Below are 22,378 nucleotides of genomic sequence, written 5' to 3' on the forward strand. Positions count from 1 at the left end.
AGATCGGGCTTGATTTCGTCAATAAAAGGTACCGGGGAGAGGTTTCCAAGCGTGCCTGGAGCACTCTGGAAACTCCTAACCATGATTCATGGTTACTCGGAAGTAAGTGTGCCTAGGATTAGAACCACAGCCTACCCATGTTCCCTCGCAAGTTGCTCCGACGGATCTCAATAGGATCTTCCCTCAAGTGAATGTGCATATATGATTGCAGCCTTAGTTCAGCCGGACCTGGTTTGGGGTGGGGAGCTGCCGCTTCCCCTCAGCTGGGGCGATCTCCTTTAAGAGCAGCTTTGCAGGCAGGAATGAAACAAGGGGGAAACGCTGGAAGGAGAGGGAGCTGCATCTGCTGGATTTCTGCCTGCTTTGCCGCAGTTCAATGCCCCGCCAGAAGCAAAGGAAGCAAAATCATGCTCATCGTTGCAGGGCTCTCGTTGCCTGTAGAAATTCACGAACGTTGTGCGAGGTCACAGAGGTCAGGCCCAGTCCCTGTCATTTCGAGTTAAAGGCCCAATCCTAGGCACGTTTAGGCAGAAAGAAGACTTACAATCCCAGCATTCCCCAGCCAGCACCGATTGCACCCCAAAAGAATCTCCAGTAACGGCGCAATGCTATGCTTATTTAGACAGAAAAGAAGTCCTACAGCTCCTGGGAGTTGTAGGACTTCTGTCTAAATAAGCATAGGATTGCGCCCTAAAAGGTCTTGAAAAGGCCTCTCTCTGCCCAAGACTCTGAAGAGCCACTGCCAGTAAGAGCAGCCATCCGGACGTTTTGGACTACAACTCCCAGCATTAGCCAAGCTGGCCGCGAGTGATGGAGGCTGAAGTCCAAGACATCTGAATTGCACCAGGCTGGGGAAGGCCGGAACAGAGAATGCTGGCCTAGACAAATGGTCTGCCCTGGTAGAAGGCAGCTTCTCCTCTCCCCCATATATTTGTTCTCCAGCCTTTAACTGTCTCGGCCTTTTCAAAGACTCCTGGGAATTGTTGTTTTGGTGACGTAAGAATGGCTAGAAACTCCCCTCGACCCCTCCAAAAACCTACAATCCCCATAGTTCCCCGCGAAGAGGGCAGGCCTCTTAAATCCGTCGGAGTGCCGCTAAACAAGCTTCCTCGTTTCTATTGCTCCTGCCTGGCCGCCCTCCGTGGAAAAATCGATGTCCTCACCTAGGTGCCACGAGAAGCGTCGAAGGCCGGGCGGCGATCGATTTCTCCGGCCTGCCTTTACCCCTCTCTATGGTGACATTCCCCTCCCCTTTCGCCTCCTCTCGTCCTCACAGACTACCCAATAAACGCGCCTCCTATTGGCTGGCGCTGTTCAAGGCTGATGCTGGTTGGCTACGTGAGCGGGATCGCCGCTTCCCCCCCCTTCGCGCTTCCTTCAGGCGACTGTGGTGGGCTCGACTCCTCAGCCGCGACTCTGAGGCGGGAGGAAGAGCGGGCCGCGGAGAGGAGCGGGCCGGGCCGGGCCGCGACCAGCACCGAGATGTCGGCGGCGGACGGAGAGGGCTGGGACGGAAACCGGCAGCGAGGAGGGGGCAGCGGCGACGGGCCGGCGGCTCTCGCCCCGCCCGGGGGGCTCCTCAACCGTTTCGTCAGGCTCCCGCCGGGCCCGGGACGGGGCGGTGAGTCAGTGGAGTGGGAGGGCGGGGGGAGAAGAGCCGCCGCTGCCGCCATGTCGAGGACCCCCGCAGGCCCCTCCCAGTACACCACGGGGCGGGGCCTGATGGGGGGAGGCGCCTTAATAGCGACCGCAGCAACCACGCGAAGAATTCCACAGCCCGCCTTCGTGTAATACCGTCATTAAGTCAACCAGAGGACGACAAAATAAGGGAAGCGGGGGAAAGAAGCCCGGCTTGATGGCGAAGGCAGAGTCTCTGAACACGCAGGCCAGCCTTGCCCGACAGGGTGTCCTCCAGGTGTTTTGGACTTGGACTGCCATCAGCCCCAGCTATCACGGCCCTCCAGATGTAGCCCCAAACATCTGGAGGGCACTAGGTTGGTGCAGGCACTCGCACTTTGCTGTCAAGTCAAATCTCCTCCCCCCTTATTTCCCACCCCTCCCAACTGGCTTTTTGTAAGATCTCGCCTGATGAAGAGCTCTGGAGATCTTGGAAGTTTGGACAATTTTTTGTGATCTTTTGGTTGACCTAATAAAGGTGTTACCCTAATATGGCCAACATGGCTATCCTTGTGTATTTTGTGCGACAACAAAAAGAACGTTCTAATTTGCAGGTCAGGCAAGGCCTGCCCATGCCTGTTAGCCGTGGTGCCTCCATCTATTGGGGAAGTTCACCTCTGAATGTCATACCAATTAGGATGCACAGCAGGGGTGGGGGACTGCTGCTACCGCTGCCTTTATGCCTTGCTTATGGGCTTCCTTGAGGCTGGCCACTGTTGGACAGAAAATGCTGGACTAGGTAGCCCTTTTGGTCTGATCTGGTAAGGCTCTTTGTGTGCCAGCCTTAAGTTTTTGCCCATGTTGTACAACTCCAGTAATCCCGGAGCTGGCTGGAGGATGCTGTCGCAGGAACGTAGGAAACTGCCTTATACAGAGTCAGACCCTTGGTCCAGTATTGCTGACAGTACTGCTAGCAGTGGCTCTCCACAGTTTCAGGCAGGAGTTTCTCCAGCCCTACCTGGAGATACTGGAAATTGAATTGGGACCTTCTGCATGCAAAGCCTTCAGCAAAGGAGATCGTTACCTTGTCGTGGTGCTGGAGCTTGAGCACCTCAATGACGTCATGAGCTAAACCGTGAAGGGACACTCAAGATGGGAAGGTCATGGCGGAGAGGTCAGACTAATACGATCCCTGGGGAAGGAAACGGCAACCCACCCCAGTATTTTTGCCATAAAAACTAAATGGATCAGTACAACCAGAGATATGTCGGCATACCATCGGAAGATGGGACTCCGAGGTCGGAAGATGGTCAAAATGCTACTGGGGAGGAACAGAGGATAAGTTCAACTAGCCCCAGATGTGATGACGCAGCTAGCTCAAAGCCGAAAGGACGGCTAGCAGCCGATGGTGCTGGTGGTGAACGACGAATCCGGTGTTCTAAAGATCAACGCACCATAGGAACCTGGAATGTAAGATCTATGAGCCAGGGCAAATTACGGACTCGACCTTGGGGGAGCTGGGGGTGGCGACAGCCGACAGGAAGCTCTGGCGTGGGCTGGTCCATGAAGTCACGAAGAGTCGGAAGCGACTGACCAAATAAACAACAAGTATGCAAAGCAGGTGCTCTACCATTGAGCCACAGCTCCTTGCTGAAGACTAATGTAGTCCAGCATCCTGCTTCCCACAGTGGTTCACCAGATAGGCACATGGGAAGCTGCCTTTTACTAAGTCAGACCTCTCGTCCATCTAGCCCAGTATTGTCAACACCGACTGGCAGCAGTGGCTCTCCAGGGTTTCAGGCAGGAGTTTTTCCAGCCCTACCTGGAGATGCCGAGAATCAAGCCTGGGAACTTCTGCATGCAAAGCCGGGGCTCTGCCAGTGAGCTGTGGCCCCTCCCTGGTGCATGCTCTTAAGTATTTATATAACATCCCACCCCAAGTGCTCAAGGAGCTTCATGGGCATTATAAGACTGAATGCAATGTATATCTGTTGTCTGGTTAATACTTATAATAACACTGTTAGGGAGGTCCTGTGTTTGCTGATGTGGGGCTGAGATCAAGCAACTTGCTTAAGGCCATCTATTGCATTCCTGCCAGAGGAGAGATTTGAACTTTGGGACTTCCTGATCCAGAGCTTGGTCCCTTTGCCACTATGGTGCACCACATCTCAGTCATCCTTACAAAACCCTTTAAGGCCGTGGCTAATTCTACCTCGTAAATTGGCTTTAATTCTATTACATTGTCTCAAGTGTGCAGCCCAGTTTTATGTATATGTCTGACTGGTGTTCAGTGGCATTTAGTCCCAAGTGAGTATGGACAGATTTGCAGTTGTAGTTGCTTATTTTTGTCCTCCTCAGGTATATTTATTTGAAATGTTTATACCCCACTTTTCCAGCCCACATGAGCTGCTCAAAGCATCTTACAACTATTTTTTCAAAGAATCAGATGCAGCAATTAAGGGGGAAAAACACAGAGAAGGAGAAACAAAGCTGGGGAAAAATCAGATCAAATATCAGCTAGGCTTGATGAAATCACAGAGTTTTCAGACAGTGTCGAAACACTGCTAGGATAGGAGTTAAACGCATCTCCCAGGATAGGGAGTCCCATAATGTGGGTAATACCATGGAGAAATGCTCTCTCCTGTGTCTGCCCCTTGAGCCACTACTTTGCCCTTGGCTCTGGATGGTTTTCATAAAAAAATAAAGTAGATTTGGCAAGCCTGAAGTCTGCCCTTTTTGGAATGGGATGAAAAGGAGAGAGAGACAGAGACCACATTGACGACACTGAACCCCAAATCTCCAGATGACCTTTCCCAGCAGTTTCATGTAGTTGTTAAACAGCATGGGGGCAAAATGAAGCACACTGGGACACCATAGGCCAAGGTGTCAAGCAGAAGTCCCCTAGAAGTACCTTCTGGAGGCTGCCCTCTAGGGAGGACTAGAAACATATCAAAAGCTGTATCCCAGACAGATGATCGGGGAGGATACCATAGCTGATGGTATCAAAAGCCACTGAGTGGTCTAGAAGAACCAATGGGGAGGGGTGCACTCCCCCCCCCTTAGTTCCCAGTTTAGATCATCTACTAGAGCAACCAAGGCTATTTCAGTCTCCAAAACAGGTTGGAAACTAGAAATGGGTGTCACTCTAGTCCTTATGCTAGGGCATTAGACAAGAGTTGTTCAGATGGTGATCTGGTCAAGTGGACCTTGCCCACAAGATGGTAGAGGATCCTGAGACTTCACCCATTCATTAAACTAAGATGCTCATTCACTGTTTGGCAGCCATCCTGTTCTAACTGGCCAAGTGTGCAAAATGCTTTAGTTTGCTTCCAGCAATGTGTTTATCTCCATCTGAAGCAGAAGTCACAGGAAGTGGCAGGTACTTCAAGAGAATCGAGCTCACGTCTAGGTATTGTACCAGTAACAAGGCAGTCTCGGCAGGACTGGATCAGTGCAGATAGCTGCAGTAACTACTGGATCCACCCTCAAGCCCTATGAGCTCCATGCCTGTACAGCAGGCATAGCAGCTGAGGAGCCCTCACTGCACACACATTTTGCTGGTGCACTGTATAACAGTGTTGCTTACCAGGGTCTGGAAGGGATCCTGTGGGGATTGCTTCCAGAGGGCTCTCGGTGCGTGTACAGGCTCTCCTTTAGATGCTAGTCGTAGACATTGGTGACTGAGGTTTAGGCTTTTCCTCCCCTTCTCTCACGTGGGGGAAATCTCTCCTAGAGGTGCCAGATAGTGGTTAAGCAGGCTCTAAGGCTCTCAGCCCTGCTATTAAGCCTAGATCCCCTGGGCAAGATGGTGCTGCTGAAATATTTTCTTCTGTGAGGAAACTTTGTTTCCAGGCTCTGGTCAAGGCTGCACACAGCAAAACACACTATCTTGTTTTGCGTTCTAGAGACAAAACATTCCTACTTGAAGATTATTTTTTGGAGTTCGATTGGTAAACCAGTAAATGATATGAGGAAAAAAAACCCTCTCTATGTGAGGGGCAGTAGGAGGGCTTGGATAGGGAAACACGATTGGAAGCCAGAGGTGGGTGGAAAGTCAACTGTAACCATGCAGAGTACTGCAGTTCCTTATCTCTGGCCACTGGAGCTTTTTAGACATGTTGCTTGCATACCTCTTGTGGCTTACTTGCAGAATCATGAGGGCTAGGATTTTCATTGAGGAGATCAAAACAATCCTATTGAAAGTCATTGAAAGCTGAGATAACTCAAGAATTTGTCCTTGAGGTCATGGAACTGGAGCTGCTACTTTTCTGAGTACTGAGGCTGTATCCATCGTGATGGCTGCCTCTTACATTCCTTAATGTCTTCCTTTGCTGCACCATCCAACTTTACCAAATGTATTTTCTCTCTCCTCTACTTACAAAATGGATGTGTCTCTGTTCTAGGCCATAGAGTCCCACCAGCCAGAAGCGGCCACCGCTGTGTAGCAGACAATGCCAACCTGTACGTGTTTGGAGGATATAATCCTGACTATGATGAGTCTGGAGGGCCAGAGAACGAAGACTACCCACTGTTCAGGGAGCTGTGGCGATACAACTTTGCTACTGGCATCTGGCATCAAATGGGCACAGAGGGCTACATGCCTCGAGAGCTGGCATCCATGTCGCGTGAGTGCAAGGGGATAAAGTGCTTCAGTTGTTCAACATGTAACACAAGAGTCAAAATAGCATCTGTCTCTCCCGTCTGTGTAAGGGAGAAACGTCTGTAGAGGAGTAAGATTGGAGGGAGGGTGATAGCATACTTTCTCCTGAGCCATTTCAAGATCTATGTTGCAATTCCTGTACCTAACATGGTTTGTTGAAGTCCAGTTGTGGACATCATAGATGCCAAAATGGATTTGATCTTGGATAGTTGCTGGCTACTGGTAGCCCCCTGGGCCAAATCTACACTGTGGATAAATTTATGAAAGATCCATTTTCTGTTCTAGTGCCACTGTTTTGGCTAACAAGATTCCAAAAGGTGTGCCCCTCTGACAGTGATCACTGGGCTGTGTTTTGGAGGCTTTCTCTCATCCCTTTTCTTTAGGAACTGCTAACGATATTGGGTGCTGGAGCTGTGTCCCATCCTAGATTTTCTGGAAGGACATTGTATTTGATGCATTTTGCTTGAATCACCTGGAGCTCTTTGCTCTGCAGGCAGTTTTACGATTGTGCACCCCACTTTCTGGTTATGAAATCCAAATCTGGAGGGGAGCTGGTGGTGGTTTTTATTACTGTTCATTGGTGTGGGTGTTTATGACAGAAAAGCAATTAAAAGTTTTATATAAATAAAGAATTGGTGGCCAATGAAAATTACACATGCCAGTGTTTTCTATAGTAAGTTTTCTGTGTCCATACACATGCCCATTCACACTGCTTGCACATGGAATGTATGCTGCTCACACCTCTCTTCACACTCCACACTCACCTGTACCATTCACACAGCAGAGCAGTTAGCTGTCATTGTGAAATTGCCATCTCCTCCCTTCTCTCTGCCCCTTCCACAGTGATGCCAGTTCTTGGTTACTGAGGAACAATTCAGTAGAAAGCGTCCTGCTGAGCTTATCTAAGGTGGAATAGCGGGCGCCATATCTTTATTTCAGTGTTTTTCGTTTTGTTTTACCAGTCGTGTTGCATGGCAATAACCTCTTGGTCTTTGGGGGCACTGGAATCCCGTTTGGCGAGAGTAACGGCAACGATGTTCACATCTGCAACGTGAAGTACAAGCGCTGGGCCCTGTTCAATTGCCGAGGGAAGAAACCAAATCGCATATATGGACAGGTATGGAGAGATGAACCAGTGCAACTGCAGCAACGATTAGTTCCTGCTTTAGGAAGCTTGTTTAAGCACAGGTAGCAGTTATGATTTTCTAAGAGGCATATGGTCCTCAGATCTGAAAACAGAATGTGGTTGTATTTCTTGGGGCCCAGAGCCTGAAGGGTACTGGAGCACAAATACGGGGATAAACTTCATATGTGACTTGAACTGAAGAGACCTAGGAATTTACTTTGAGCTGCAATTCATTAGGGCTTTGCCCTGAGGTAGAGGGAGCAAAATAAGATGCCTCAGAGCATATGCAGAGTGTATTTCCATTTTGGTTACCACTACTAGCCCCATACATTTAAGGCTAGAGACATTAATATATTTTATTTTGTAATATTTGTATACCAATTTTCAACCATAATGGTTCTCAAAGCGGTTCATAATAATAAGAATCAGACTTATAGGCAGGTAATATTACCCTCACAACAATAGATCCAGAATACCAGGTGCTCTCAGTGGTATCAATTATATCATGTGGCTCTTGGCTCAGCTGTCCTGCAAGGCAGTGTGGCAAGGCAGATCCTCAGGGAGAGATGCTCTTTGCAGTCCACCAGGTGCTCTTTTTGCTGCTACTGTTGTTCTGAACAGGTGATAACAACAACTCCTGGCCCTTAAAAGCATTTGAGGCAATGGCTGTGTAGTTACTGTTCTCGGAGGCTGTGGTAATATTAATTCTGGAATTGGGTAAACCTCAGCTCTTTGCTTGGCTTGGAGAACTTAGCCCTTGGCTACTTGTGGGGTAGTAGGATTCCTCATCCCCTGCTGTTTGACTTCTAAAGAATCCTTATCCACTGAGAAATTCTGTGTGTGTTCCTTAGTATACTTATTAGGGAGTAAATTGCATTGGATTTGGTAGACTTTTTTTTTTAACTTAAAAAGGCTATTCTAAAAAAAATACACTCTTAATAAAGCCTTAATTCTTCAACTAATATGCAAAATCAACCAAGTAATGAAAAGAAATGTGTAAGTGAATTGCAACAAGAAATTGTCCTATAAGAGTGTGAGGACAGCATGAATAAACCAAATGAATTCAAGCACATAATCTTGTCCCACCCCCACCCCCCATTAGATCATCCCAAGAATTTCAGACCAAACCTTCCTACTATCGATACCTTAACAAGGATCATTAAACTGTTCAGTTTAGCTCGGTGGGTTCTGTTTCTGAGTAAACATGCTTAGGATTGTTCTGCATTTGTTACAAAGATAGAGCACGCTTTCTGTGAAGCACCTAGGAGAAGTGGGTTTAAAAATATTGGGTGGCGAAGGGTAGAACAGAAATTGAACAACAAAGAGGTTATTTTGTGAGTGCGAAGGTAATCAGTTGGCAGTGGATCTCCAGTTATTTTGGCCTTGGTGTTTTTTCTCAGGATCAGTTGTTCCTCCCCATGGCGAATATATGCTCATCTGTATTTCTGATCTGTTTTAGCCGTAGGGCACAACAATCGGCACATTATGTTGGTGATCTGTAGCACCAGAGCAGGAATTGTTATTTCTTGGCAATCAGGGTGCACTAGCAAAGTCAAGGGAGTGTGGTCTGAGGGCATGTGATGGCAGCCTGTCTGCTTTGCCAATTGCCAGGGTGGAAGATGGCCTGTGAGCCCATTGTGCAGGATGCCTTGAGCTCCTTCATGGAAGGAAGGAAGGAAGGAAGGAAGGAAGGATATCAGTGGGAATGAAATGAGTGAGCTTTGTCTGGAAGCACCCATCCAAACCTGGAATTGTGGTTCCTCCATGTTCTTTCAACATGGATGTTAAGTGTCCATTCGTGTGCAGAGGAGACCTGTCCTTTGGCTGCCTTCACATGGTGGTGCTTCATTTTCCCAGCAAGGGTTTCTTTTTCTCTCCTGTTAGGCCATGGCTATCATTAATGGATCCTTGTATGTCTTTGGAGGAACGACTGGCTACATTTACAGCACAGATCTGCATAAACTGGACCTGAATACCAGGGAATGGACCCAGCTGAAGCCAAACAACATGCACTGTGACATGCCAGAGGAAAGGTGAACTTGGCCAGGAAATGAGTTGTCTTCCAAATGCCATCTGCTGCTTAAAACTGGTTGCAAGGGGACCAGTCTTCCCTGTTGTCTTCTCCTTCATATCATCATGATAATTGTTATTTATTATTAGTAGTAGCAGTATTATTAACCTATTTTGTATGTGTATGTTACAGTAAGAAACATTCATTTGACAATGATGTGGTGAGACTTATTCCCTGACAATACTACCCCCTTGCCTGCCTGCCTGCCTCCCCACTCCCGAGACATAATCCTCAATTGTGAGAACTTTCTCACCCAACCTGATCTCAGACCTTAGGTCCATCTAGCCCAGTATTGTCGACACTGACTGGCAGCTCTCGAGGTTTCAGGCAGGAGTTTTTCCAGCTCTACCTGGAGATGCTGCTGGGGATTGAACCTGGGACCTTTTGCGTACAAAGCAGCTGCTCTACCACTGGGCCACCCCCCCACCCCGTTCCCACCAAGCAAGCCTTCTGGTGATAGGTCTCTGATGTGACACTAAAGGATGTACAAGGTGACCCGTTGTACATGATAGGGCTGGAGGAAACACTTGATACATCCATTTCAGCATGACCCTTTGCTGACAAAATAAACCGAGGAAACTGAATAGAAACTTGTTCATTAAAAAAAAAACAACTTGCGATGAGCAGGTAGGTGAAACTTTAAATATTAATTCCGGCTTTGTCCCTTCAGATACAGACATGAAATTGCACATGATGGGCAGAGGATTTACATCTTGGGAGGAGGAACTTCTTGGACAGCCTATTCCTTGGACAAGGTAATGCAATCAACTACAGAGGTCATTGGCAATTCGATTTCTAGCTGGTGAGGTATTGGAGAGAGAGAGCAAGTAACAAGTGCTGTATAAGGAATTGGTGTAGTTTAATCAGCAGAATGTTGAGGGTATGAACTGGGTATTTGGGACTCAAATTCCAGCTCATGCAGAGAGCTGAGTCATCCAGTGAATAGAGCTGGACCTGGTCTAGAGCAGGGATGGGGAACTATAATTGGGGATGGGTGATCAGTGGCAGGGGCACAGCCCCTGAGTTATTTGGTCCTTGCCTGAAGCGCTGGCTGGTGCTTCTGTCAGGGACTTGACTTGGCTGTATGTGGGCTTTCCTCCAGCCTGTTCCTTGCTCAGGGCAGCTTCATCTCCCTGTGCCTTTTCCCATTGGGGAGGACACGGGATGGGCGAAGCATTTAGCACGCCAGTGAGAGAATCGCTGCTGTTCAACCACTGATCCGAGATAAGAGTGGGGATTCCTCTCATCTCGGAATACGAGATATTCCATGGCACCCCGGTTGTGGAATGCCTTTCCCTTGGAGGCCCGATCGCCACAGACGTTGGTCTTGTTTCGGCGCCAAGTAAAAACATGGCTTTTTACCAAAGTCTTGAGGGCTAAATGCATTCCCCAGCACACTGTTTTAACGGTTTTATTGTTTTAGATTTTAACTGGTATTAGTTTAACAGTTTAATACGTTTTTAGCTGTTTAAATTATTGTTTTATACTGTTTAAATTGATTTTATCTGTACACTGTGCTGGGATCGTAATGATATAGGGCGGGATACAAATGTTTTAAATAAATAAATAACTAAATTCCTCTCCTTATTAGCCTTCAGGGGCGGGGCTAGGGAGAGGGGCCATGTGTGAAGCCCCACAGGCTTGATGGGCCAGCCTGGCAGGCCACATTTAGGCTGGAGGTTCCCCATCCCTGGTCTAGGGACTCCAGGAAATCCAAGTTCCATTCCTTCAGCACAACCTTATTGTGTGGCAGGTCACTCTCTTTCAGTTTTGGTTTCCCATTTACAAAAAGGACCTATCTACTAGAGTGTGGGGAAGATTGTAAAATACTGTACACAAATATTGTAGAAATAATGAAGCACAACCTAGCAGGCAGTTCTCCTGCTCAGGCTCCTTTGAAACGAACGGTAGCACTTCGGCACAGTTTCTGCTTATTGCAGTCAAGCTTGTGCAGAAGACCTCCCTAGCAGATTGTGTTCATGATCAGTGGTAGGCACATGACAAAGGAATTTGGGCAACTCGCTTGTAGTCTGAATGCCTTGGTTCCCCATCTTCAAAAATAGATTATCTGCTTCCTTCAGTGGCTGTGAAAATGAATAGCATATGGTGTTTGTATGCATACCAGGCTTCCAGTTCAATCATGTTCCAAATTTGAGGCATGTCGACCTTGTGTGCCAAACTAGAGTAATCTCTGCATGAATTTTCAATTGGACACTGTGAGACAATGTTGTCACGTGCCTTTCCAGAAGCTGGATATCTATGTATTGTTTATTTAATGCTGTTTATGAATCACTTATATTAAATAAATTCTGAAGCGATGTACAAAAAGGTCTTCATACAGAGGACAAGATTACCTTTCTGGGAATGCCTGTTGGAAAGGCGTGTTTTCTGTACGCACTGAAACCCAGAAGGGTTGGCACCAGCCTAATTTGTAGTAGTTTGGAGTTCCAGATATCTCTTGCAGGCAGCGGAGTGGAGATGTGCTTGGATAAACCTGCTGTCAGAGACCTCCTTGGGTATAGCTTTGTTTTCTTTCTGTCACCTTTTTAACCTCTTGGTTATAATTGTATTCTTTCTGTTGCTCAAGATTCATGCCTACAACCTTGAAACAAACACCTGGGAGGAAATCGCAACAAAGCCTCATAAAAAAGGTAGGTTTTTTAAAGATAGTTAGGGTTTGAAAAGAGGAGCATCTTCGTAGTCAGAAAGAATGTATGTGCATGTGTGCCACACAAGAGGAGTCTACAACCAAGGGCACCTTTGTAAACTGTTTGTGCGCACTCTTTCTCTCTCTCTCTCTCTCTCTCTCACTAAATTCCTTATAGAATGTATACCAAGCCTGTTACATAAATCCACTGGAAGGAGCGATCCTACTGGGATAGGCAATCAACTCTGAAGTGACCACCTATGCAATGCAGGTCTAGAGATGCATGGAGGGGATCGTCCCCTCTGTGCTTCAGCCGCCCTGCATTTGTGGCTAGTCAGCTGATTTCGGCTGTCTAGCCACAGGAAGTCAGAGCGAGGGAAGCGGCAGCCGGACAACACATTGGATGTGTTGTACTGGCATTTCTGACTTCCCCACCCCGCCTCGGGAATGCTCCATTTTCACCACTCTGTGCTCCTCTTCCAAGCGCAGAGGGCAGGGCTGTTCCATGCTGCCTATGAGGCAGCACGAGAGGGAATGAAGGTCAGTTCTCAGGGAACCGACCTATCCTATGGCCATCTAGCTGCTGACTAGCGGCCATTTATTTATTTATTTATTGCATTTATACCCCGCCTTTCTCCCTCTCGCAAGGAACTCAAGGCGGCTTACATTATCCTCCTCCTCACCGTTGTATCCTCACAACAACAACCCTGTGAGGTAGGTTGGGCTGAGAGTCTGTGACTGGCCCAAAGTCACCCAGTGAGCTTCCATGGCCAAGTGGGGACTAGAACCCGGATCTCCCGGCTCCCAGTCCGTCACTCTCACCACTACACTACACTGGCTACACTGGCCATAGGATTGCGCTCTAAGTTGATGTATGTGAAATAGCTAGATCCAGATTTTTTCATGCTAAATATTGCTGTTGATAACATGGGTTTTCTTACCGAACTTTAGATTCAGATTCTTCATGGATATTTGACTTTTCAGAGACAATCTTTTAAAAGTATGGTGATCAGTTAAGAGTTCAAAACTTGTAAATTCAGTTACTTCAAGTTCTAATAGGATTTTGATCTTCCCTGAAATGTTATCTCCCTACATAGGATGTCTTCTCAAATAAACCTTAATTCAGATTAATTTTTCCTTTATACATATCAAGTCAGGATGGCCAAACTGGTAGAAAAGAGGACCTTCATTCCCCACCTGCTCAATTTTTATTGGCATACTTGCAATCCTATTTTAAATTCATTTTCCAGAGTATTCCACAGTGAGCCCAAATACTTACATAAACCGTTCTGTGATTTCTTTAAAAAAAAGGCAGTATAGAAATTCTCTGAAATAAATTAAATACATACATACACACACACACACACACACACACTTTCCTTTGAAACGTGCTTCAGAGAAGTAGAAAGTTTCCTCTGACTTCACTCTTCTTCATTTGTAAGGATGGAAAGGGCAATTGATGCTTAACAATTTTGCGAGTACTTCAGAGCCAGGAACACGGAGATTTCTCTGGATATTAAGATAAACCCTTTTCCTTCTGATTGTCCCCCATCATTTGAGAACCCCCCCCAATAGCAGTTTTTTCTTCAGTTCCACTTGGTCATGATCAGATTTTTCTTCCACAGATTTCCCAGCAGCCAGAAGATGTCACAGTTGCATACAGATAAAAAATGGTAAGAACAGCCGACTTTGGGCATGTCAGCGGCAAAGTTTCCTATTTATGGTGGGTGAAATCCTAACTGGGTTAAGTTTCCTGCGAGCCAGCTCTACTCTACACATACCCTCACCCTTGAGTTACTGTGGTGTCTTAGAATATTCATGAACATTCTAACTTCTGAGGGGAAAAGTCAGTCATGTTGGAAAAATCAGGGCAGCTGCTGTGGGAGAAACAAAAGGCTAGTTTGACAGGGAGAAAAACTTCATGTAGAGCAGGGGTGGGGAACCTCAGGTCCCAATCTGGCCCTCTGGGGTTCCCCAGAAGGCCACGCCCACTTTCTGCCATCCACTAATCTCTTGGTGGTTTCCCAGCTTTTGTGGAGTTTTCTCCCCATTCTAAAAGGATGAAATGCATCTCCCAAGGCATTTTTCAGGAACCTGTCTCTGAGACCAAGTTTGTCTTTCCTTCTTTTACTTCAAAATATCAAACTATTTACATGACAACAAGATATGATATATGATCATAGAATATATCAAAACATAGAAAGTGGTAGTTGTAATAAGCAAAATACATTTCAAAAAAACATTCTAAGAATGTTTCAGGAGCATGCCTTTCCTTAAAAGTCACAAAATGTCTTATCCATATTACATTTCTGAGCTGTCCCTAGAGGAGAAGTCAAGATGAGGGCAGGTGTTCTCATCCTGAAATTTCTTAGCTCTGGTCCTAATATCTATATGATTTCTGACAAGCTGGTTATGTGATGCTTAACCAAGAAAGGAATGTAAGCTCAGCACTCCTTAACAGTGAATTATTTTTACCAAAATTCCCACTATGACCTGGGAGTAAGATATTTATTTCATTTCTTTGGTCAGCCCTTCTGAACAACAGACTTCCTTTTACATTCCCAAAATAGTATATTTGACTTTAGGTCATACCTGAGTTCTCTTCTTTGACATCTACACTCGCTTTGTACATAGTAGCAAATCATGGGTTAATTAACCCATGATTTGCTGTGCACAAGCAGCAGAGAGTGGGCGCACCAGCCATTTTTTCATCAACAGCCTACGGTCATTCGGGTGGTAGGTTGTTGAGTGTGACATGTGAACCTGGAACGCTGGGTTGATTAGGGGCTAAACAACCCAGCAGTTAATTCCACTTATGCATGGCAAATCGTGGGTTAATTAACTGTCTCTGGGCTTGCTTGCTTATGAACTGCTTTCAGTTCTAGCCACTCTTTAAAATATTTAATTTCATCTTCACTCATTTATGTCATAAACAGGAAATATTAACAATACTATCTTTGCTACCTAACTAACCAGCCTTCTTTCGAACTCCTTATCTGAACCTGATGGTATTTTCCTGGGTTTCGGTGGAAAGAGTTCCTCCTCATTTTCCACTTGTCACTTAGGTTAACAATTGTAGGCTAAGAGGTGAAAAGTTATAGCCTGAGTCTAACGCAAGTGGGGAACCTCAGGCCTGTAGTTCCAATCCGATCCTCTTGCAGTCCCTGGATGGCCACACTCCCTTCCCCTCACCCCAGGATTTTTAACAGAAAGAATCCATCTGCAGGAATCAAGGAGATTCAATCTTAATATGAGAATGTATCTATTATTTTATATTGTCTTCTTTATGTAGGCAACATAATATTTAGTAATGATGACATTTAAGATAGTTGGGCGGCCTGTTACAGAGCTTGTACATAGAATCATAGAATAGTAGAGTTGGAAGGGGCCTACAAGGCCATCGAGTCCAACGCTCTGCTCAATGCAGGAATCCAAGTCAGAGCATCCCTGACAGGTGGCTGTCCAGCCTCGTCTTGAACGCCTCCAGTGTGGGAGAGCCCACCACCTCCCTAGGTAATTGGTTCCATTGTCGTATTGCTCTAACAGTCAGGAAGTTTTTCCTGATGTGCAGCAGGAATCTGGCTTCCTGTCACTTGAGCCCATTCTTCCGTGTCCTGCACTCTGGGATGATCGAGAAGAGATCCTGGCCTTCCTCTCTGTGACAACCTTTCAAGTACTTGAAGAGCACTATCATCTCTCACCTCAGTCTTCTCTTTCAGTCTCTCTTCATAGGGCTTTGTGTCCAGTCCCCTGATAATCTTTGTTGCCCTCCTCTGAACCCTCTCCAGTTTGTCTGCATCCTTCTTAAAATGTGGTGCCCAGAACGGGACACAGTTCTCCAGATGAGGCCTAACCAGTGCTGAGTAGAGGGGAACTAGTACTCCCGGGATTTGGAAGTGATGCTTCTATTAATGCAGCCCAAAATAGCATTGGCCTTTTTTGCAGCCACATCACCTTGTTGGCTGATATTTAGCTTGTGATCTACAACAATTCCAAGACCCTTCTCGCTTGTAGTGTGGTTGAGCCACGTATCCCCCATCTTGTAACTGTGCATTTGGTTTCGTTTTCCTAGGTGCAGAACTTGGCATTTATCTCTATTAAATTTCATTCTGTTGTTTTCTGCCCAGCGCTCCAGTCTATCAAGATCACTTTGAATTTTCTTTTGTTGCAAGAGTCTTGCAAGATTCAGAAAGGGACAAGATGCCAGAATAAAAATGCTTAAATAAGAATGCAAAAATGAGTCTAATAAAAGCAACAAGGGTGACATTGAATCCTTATTTTCTCTAATATCCATGACACCGCACCAGTTAAAGAAAATTCTCAAGATCTGTTCTAGGGAAAACAGTTCTGTTCTGGGCTGCATGTGTGGTGGTCTGTTTTCACGAAAAATAATCTAAGCTTTCTTGTGGTCTATCAATTCAGATGTCTTTGTCTGTGGAGGATATAACGGAGAAGTGATATTGGGAGACATCTGGAAACTGAATCTGCAAACTTTCCAGTGGGTGAAACTCCCAGCTGTTATGCCTGAGCCAGTTTATTTCCATTGTGCTGCTGTGACTCCAGTAAGTGACTGTAAATTTCAACCCCCTCTACATGTCCTCTATAACTTCCCACGGAAGTGGCCCCCAAGACTAACCAGCTGAGGTAGAGAACTGCATTTCAGTACCCTGGAGTCCTATAAACCCCAGTCCTCCAAGGAAAAGCTGCCCCTGGAAAAGCCACCTTGAGTTGCTGCCAGCTAGCTCCCCCTACCCCAGCTGGACTGGAGCTCTACAGGAGGTGAATGCTGCTCCCTTTCCTCCCCTGCTGACCTGCTCCATGCATTCTCTGGGCCCCCTTCCCAGTTCTGCAGAAAAACCCTGGGAACCAGCAGCTCTTGGTGACTTGAGAAGTTTTACTTTTTTTTTAATAGCCTTGAATGTATGGCTATCATCACCTGTCCACACCTCAGAAACTCAGGGAAGGGCAGCAGTAGATGGAAGCAGAATGCCCCTACTTACAAGCCATTCCTATCTGGCAGCCCACCAAAGGCTTTTTAAAGCATGCACCTCTCTTGCAGTTGCTTAATTTATCTGGATTTAAAAGGCAGTTGTGGGGGCTTGGTTTGAAATTTAGAGTTATACGCGCCCAGGAGCAGGGACCTGTCTTCTTGCTTGTGTTACTCTTGTGATAGGTAGGTATGTAAGTATAATAATAGTTGCCAGTGGGGATGTAATGTATGGGACTGAATCTTGGAGTAAAAAGCTGGTTTTCTTGTGGCAGGGGTGGGTTGGGAATGACAAGTACTGTCAGGAAGTGTTGTTATGGACATGCAACAAAACAGTTTCACTTACTGTGCCGCATACCTCTGAGTCACACCGTTGCAGGGAGCCCATGTTTTCTGTCTGTTACGGATGGGCAAGCTGCACCTCCAGACCTTCCCAACTGCCTCCCTCCACCCCTGCAAAGAACACTGATCCCCCCCGCCAACCTGCTGCCTCTAGTTGGATAGGACTACAACTCCCATTGACTCTAACCACCATGGCCAATAGCCATGCTGGCTGGGAATGATGGGAGTTGTAGTCCGGCACCTCTGGCAGGCTGATCTGAAGGCCCCTTCCTCTTCCCCCACTCGAATCTTCTTTTGTACAGCGGCTGCTTTCTCCCAGACAAGGGAGACTCGGGCAAAGGGGTGTGTGTGTGTGTTTTTACCCCCCTCCCTCCCTGGGTGAACAACAAATGAGCCTCTGCCAGAGTTCTTCCCTTATTACAAACAGAGCGGCTCACTCCTGTGCAGCCGGTGGGGCAGATGAAAAATGGGAGTGAATAGCTGAGGTAGCCTGGGGAGGTCTCTGCCAGCACCCGGGTGTCTGCACCGACTGAGGAAGAGAGCCCTTTTCTCTGTTTGGCTCTTCTGGCAGCAGGTCAGGCCCCTCATCCCTGGTGCTGTTCAAAATGAGTTGCTCCGCAAAGCAGCTTGAGATTGCAAATTGTCACGGGCAGCCTGGCAGGAGGCCTTGCAGCACTTCTTCTTAAGTTCTGTTCCATTTCCTTTTGTTGCAGTCGGAATGCCTTCTCAATGTTAAATTAAGCGCAGGCAGTTAGGTTAGAGAGAGGAGATGCCTTGCGGGGAGGTGGCATCTCATGCTTAGCAGGCAGTCAGATGCTTGCAGTCCCGCATGCTGCCCCAGCCATGACCTCTTCTTGTTCTGCTTCCACACAGGCTGGCTGCATGTACGTCCACGGAGGCGTGGTGGACATTGTTCGGAACAAACGGACTGGCTCTCTCTTCAAGATGTGGCTGGTTGTGCCCAGCCTCTTGGAACTGTCTTGGGAGAAGCTTCTGGCTTTTTTCCCTCACTTAGCAAACCTCACCAGATCACAGCTTTTGCACCTTGGACTCACACAGGGACTCATTGAGCGCTTGAAATAAGAACCTCCTGCTCTTAACACTAATTTAAGAAGTGACTCCTCTCACCCATCTCGTCTCCTCTCTCTCTCTCTCTCTCTCTCTCTCTCTCTTTCTATTTATGAGTACTGCGGAGGATGCTAAGGAAATGGGAAGCCCTGCTCCAAAGCCTTACTCGGCAAAATACGTCAGATGCCTTTCCTGTGAATTTTTATTTTAAAGTTTATGGAAGTCAGCCTTTTTTAATTTATGGATACCTATAAACACATCATGAACTAAAGATGCTGTTGCTGAACTAATTTGTACTGCTTCTGCTGCATGCTTGTCTCAGTGGGGAAGGAGGGTGGACATTGTGACTCACCTCCCCGTGCCAGTCTCCTAGTTCTCATTTTGTAAGATGTACTTAACTGCATAGAATATGCTGCAGCAATTCCAGCGGTCTGTTTTAAAGGAACAAGCTGGCTCACTCTGGAATCCATCATGGCTGTTCTCACACTCACTGGCTCTGCCTGTATAAGGTGTTTAGAAAAAAAAGACCAGACCAAACCAACAGTGTGTCTTCTGTGGGCAGACACTGCAACTGGAAAAGACTGGTGCTGTCTGTTGCGACCTTCTGAAATGTGTTGTCATTTCTTGCCTTTTCATGTTGAAATTTCCGATCGAAGGCTTATTTAAACACGACTCTGGCTTTGGCACAATGGTCTGTCCTGAATGGTGGCAGGAAGGGATAGGATGGTCACCCAGCTGCCATTCCTACTCACGCCCCATGCCGGAAGAGTTAATGGAGGAGGAGAACTATGACGATGTCAATGCTATTTTTTCCCTGTTGCAAGTGTCTGTGTGTGAATCTGGAAATCCATGATCAGCCACTAGTTTTTCTTCTGTAGATACTGGACGTCACCTCTGGCTTCTGAGTTCTTGCTTTCACTCTGAAGGTTGGGTTGTTTTAAAAACCCATTTCAATGGGCTGTCTTTCCATACCACAAAGTGACATACTAAATGATCATTCATTCCCAGGAAATGCCATGTTGTCACTGGTGTGTCTTTTTTCTTTCTTGCACATGGGCAAGATGCCTGACATTTTGCTGTGAACAGTATTTGCCTTTTTTAAAAAAAAAATGCTGGAAGAGGAAACCATGTCTGTGTCTTAACTGTTGTGTTCTGAATGGCTGTGAAAACCAGTTCTGTAGAATGTATACCAAAACACCCTCAAACCAAGCATCATACCTAGTCTGAGAAGCTGGGGTTTTGATTTTTGTTTTGTTTTCTAAAAAATTGTACATGAAATCCTGTTGGTGGTTCTTGTCATGTGTCCTTTTTTAAAATTCAGACCGGAGTACTACAGCTGTTGCTGGAATGTGCCTGTCTGTGTGTGTGTTTGGGGTGGGCGGGGTGTCGAATATAACACTACAGTCACATGTAATATCAAACTATGGTTTGGCTGTGAACAGGGTCAGGCTTGCCAGCACACCCTCCTTGCAGGCTGTACTCAAGGATTTCCAACTCTAATTTAGCAGCAAGTGCAGTTTGCCTCCATGTCCGACTAGGCTTTGGTCCCATAGCACCAAAGCATGGTCTGATGTTAAAACGGGTGACCACAGGCTGTGCATGTGTGTGCTCTGCCTCCAGTCTTGCGTGTCTCCACATTCAATGACACTCAATGCCTCATCTGGCAGTTGTTGCCTCTCACTGAAACAAACCTGAGGGCTGGCTTAGTTTACAGTAGAATCAACTGGTAAAACTCTCCCTTGCCTCTGCCATTCCGTGCATTGTCAAGAGGTGGTGGGGTTTACAAGTTTGAATAGTCCTCTGTGAGCAAAATAACTCCACGTACTTTAAAAAGCAGCACATCAGGGTCAAGGCTCTTTTCTCTTTGCCATTCTATTTTTCAAAGTGTGTGAAGCTTTGTGGGTTTTGTGTGTGTGCGTGTGGAGGAGCAGATAACACCCCCCCCCCCCCGCGCTGCCGCCCTGCCCCTTGCCTGAAAGGGTGCAGCTAAAAAGAGCTTGCCCCTTTATTCTGGCCTTTTGTGCTCAAATGTGAGAGGAGGGGCTGTTAGTCTGGAAATTGCTACTCAGGGAGCAGGAGGGCAGAAAGAGATGCTCTTGCCAGTGGAGATCTACTGCCTGTGGCTGCCAGGTCCCACTACGTGGCAGGCAGTGCTTGCTAGAGAGCTAGCAGACAGGAAAGGAAGTAAATGGTCAACACTTCAAAGGCATTCGCTGCTGAAAGAGGTGATGCCAAGAAGCTCTGTTGCTTGGTTGCCCTTGTTCTTCCTTTGTCCCTTGAAATCTTCCTGCTCTAGCTTTAAATAAACAGCAACAGGAGCTTTCTTAAACTGTTCTTTCTCCACAGCTTGTCCCCTTTTTACTTTATTTCTAAAATGAAGCAATGTAAGTCAGCAGCTGCAAAATACAGTGATTCCTCTCTAGCTGTCAACATCCGCTGGCAGTAGTGAAATGTCAAAGTGCTCTGTGCAGGTAGCCCATGCACACTAACTTTAAGCTTCACTTTAAGATGAACAATAATTCTTTCCAGTCAAAACTCTCACTTTAGTGCAATGTAAATCAATGTATAATGACCCCAGTTGACAATTACAAGTGAGGAACTGGAGGTGTGGACCTCATAAGCGTTGGGCTACCCCAAATGATTGACCCACATGTCCAGGAGAGGCGGCACTGAACTGCATCCGCCCCCAACGCTTTTTTTACCTGCAGAGTGCCATCAGGCAGGGAACAGCATGCCACTAAGAGTGGAGGACACAGTAGTTGTCACTAAACATTCTTACTGCCATGGCAGAAGGCCATGACAACCTGGTCCTGTACATTTCGGGTGCACAGGCCCAGTTCTTTACTAGTTTCTACGTATTTTTGCTATTCTTGGCATGGGGACAGCATGCCCTCCACCCACAGAAAAGTTGGGTGGGAGCCAATGCGGTGTCATCACATCTCCTGAATTTGTGGGTGTTTGATTTTGGAGGGGTAGGGGTGGCCAAAGCTTACTGGGAGGTTTATACCTCTACTTCGTCGTTTGAAATTGCCATCTGGGACTGTTAGATGTGATTCTGCAAGAAATGCGTAAAACACGAGTTTCGATTGGAGAGAAATGTTTGGGGTGAAAGGGAACAGCCCTGGTCACAGAGAGATCTATTATGGGGCATTCTACGCCCACGGTGAGTTATTTATCCTGCTTCGAGCGGTTGGAAGCAGGTGGCTGAAGGACAGCTTCCTGTATCAACAGCTCTAGGGCAAGACTTCAGTTTTGCAGGATTGATTTGAGCTCAATCAAAGGGCTGTTCACATATAACAGCAACAAATCTTGGGTTAATTAACGCACGATTTGCCACATGCCTGTTCTGCAGTCTGTTGAATATTCAACCCTCAATCGGGGTGACTGGGGGTTGCTAGATGATGGCCAAACTTAGACATTATAGGTTAACTTACTACTAATGGTAGGTTAACTGTAGGTTGTTTAACCCACAATTGACCTATAGTGTCTGGCTTGAGACATCATGTAGGAGCCCCTGATTGAGGTTGAATATTCAAAATGGCTGTAGCACACACCCAGCAAACACTGCAACAAATTGTGGGCTTAACCCTTGATTTGCCGTCATTATCTGCAAACCCACCGGTCTCCATACATTAAGACCTTCAATTAAAGACCTCCTGCGGGTAGCCCTGGCATCAGAGGTAAGGCAGAGGGCCTTCTCAGTTGTGGTGCCCCAGTTGTGGAAACTCCCCTAGGCTTGCCTGGCACCAATTTCATTGTCCTTTCAAAGCCAGGTAAAGCCTTTTTTAAACTTGCCTGAGCTTTTAAGATGCAACTTAAAACTCTGCTTTTATATTTTGGTGGCTTTCAGCTTATTTCTT

The 22,378-nt window shown here is 46.6% G+C and overlaps 1 protein-coding gene across 1 annotated transcript; it reads left to right on the forward strand.

Moving 5' to 3' along the window:
* The first annotated feature begins 1,368 nt into the window (after positions 1–1,368).
* KLHDC10 (kelch domain containing 10) lies at positions 1,369–19,799 on the forward strand. The gene is made up of 9 exons (XM_084808974.1): positions 1,369–1,621; positions 6,021–6,242; positions 7,240–7,394; positions 9,288–9,436; positions 10,145–10,229; positions 12,062–12,125; positions 13,747–13,794; positions 16,544–16,683; positions 18,324–19,799. The coding sequence occupies exons 1-9, from the start codon at positions 1,483–1,485 to the stop codon at positions 18,531–18,533; spliced, it is 1,212 nt and encodes a 403-aa protein (XP_084665100.1). The 5' UTR covers positions 1,369–1,482; the 3' UTR covers positions 18,534–19,799.
* The last annotated feature ends 2,579 nt before the right edge of the window (positions 19,800–22,378 follow it).

Source organism: Heloderma suspectum, chromosome 7 (assembly GCF_057233095.1).
Source record: "Heloderma suspectum isolate Gila_16-S chromosome 7, 16-S_ref, whole genome shotgun sequence".
NCBI lineage: Eukaryota > Metazoa > Chordata > Lepidosauria > Squamata > Helodermatidae > Heloderma > Heloderma suspectum.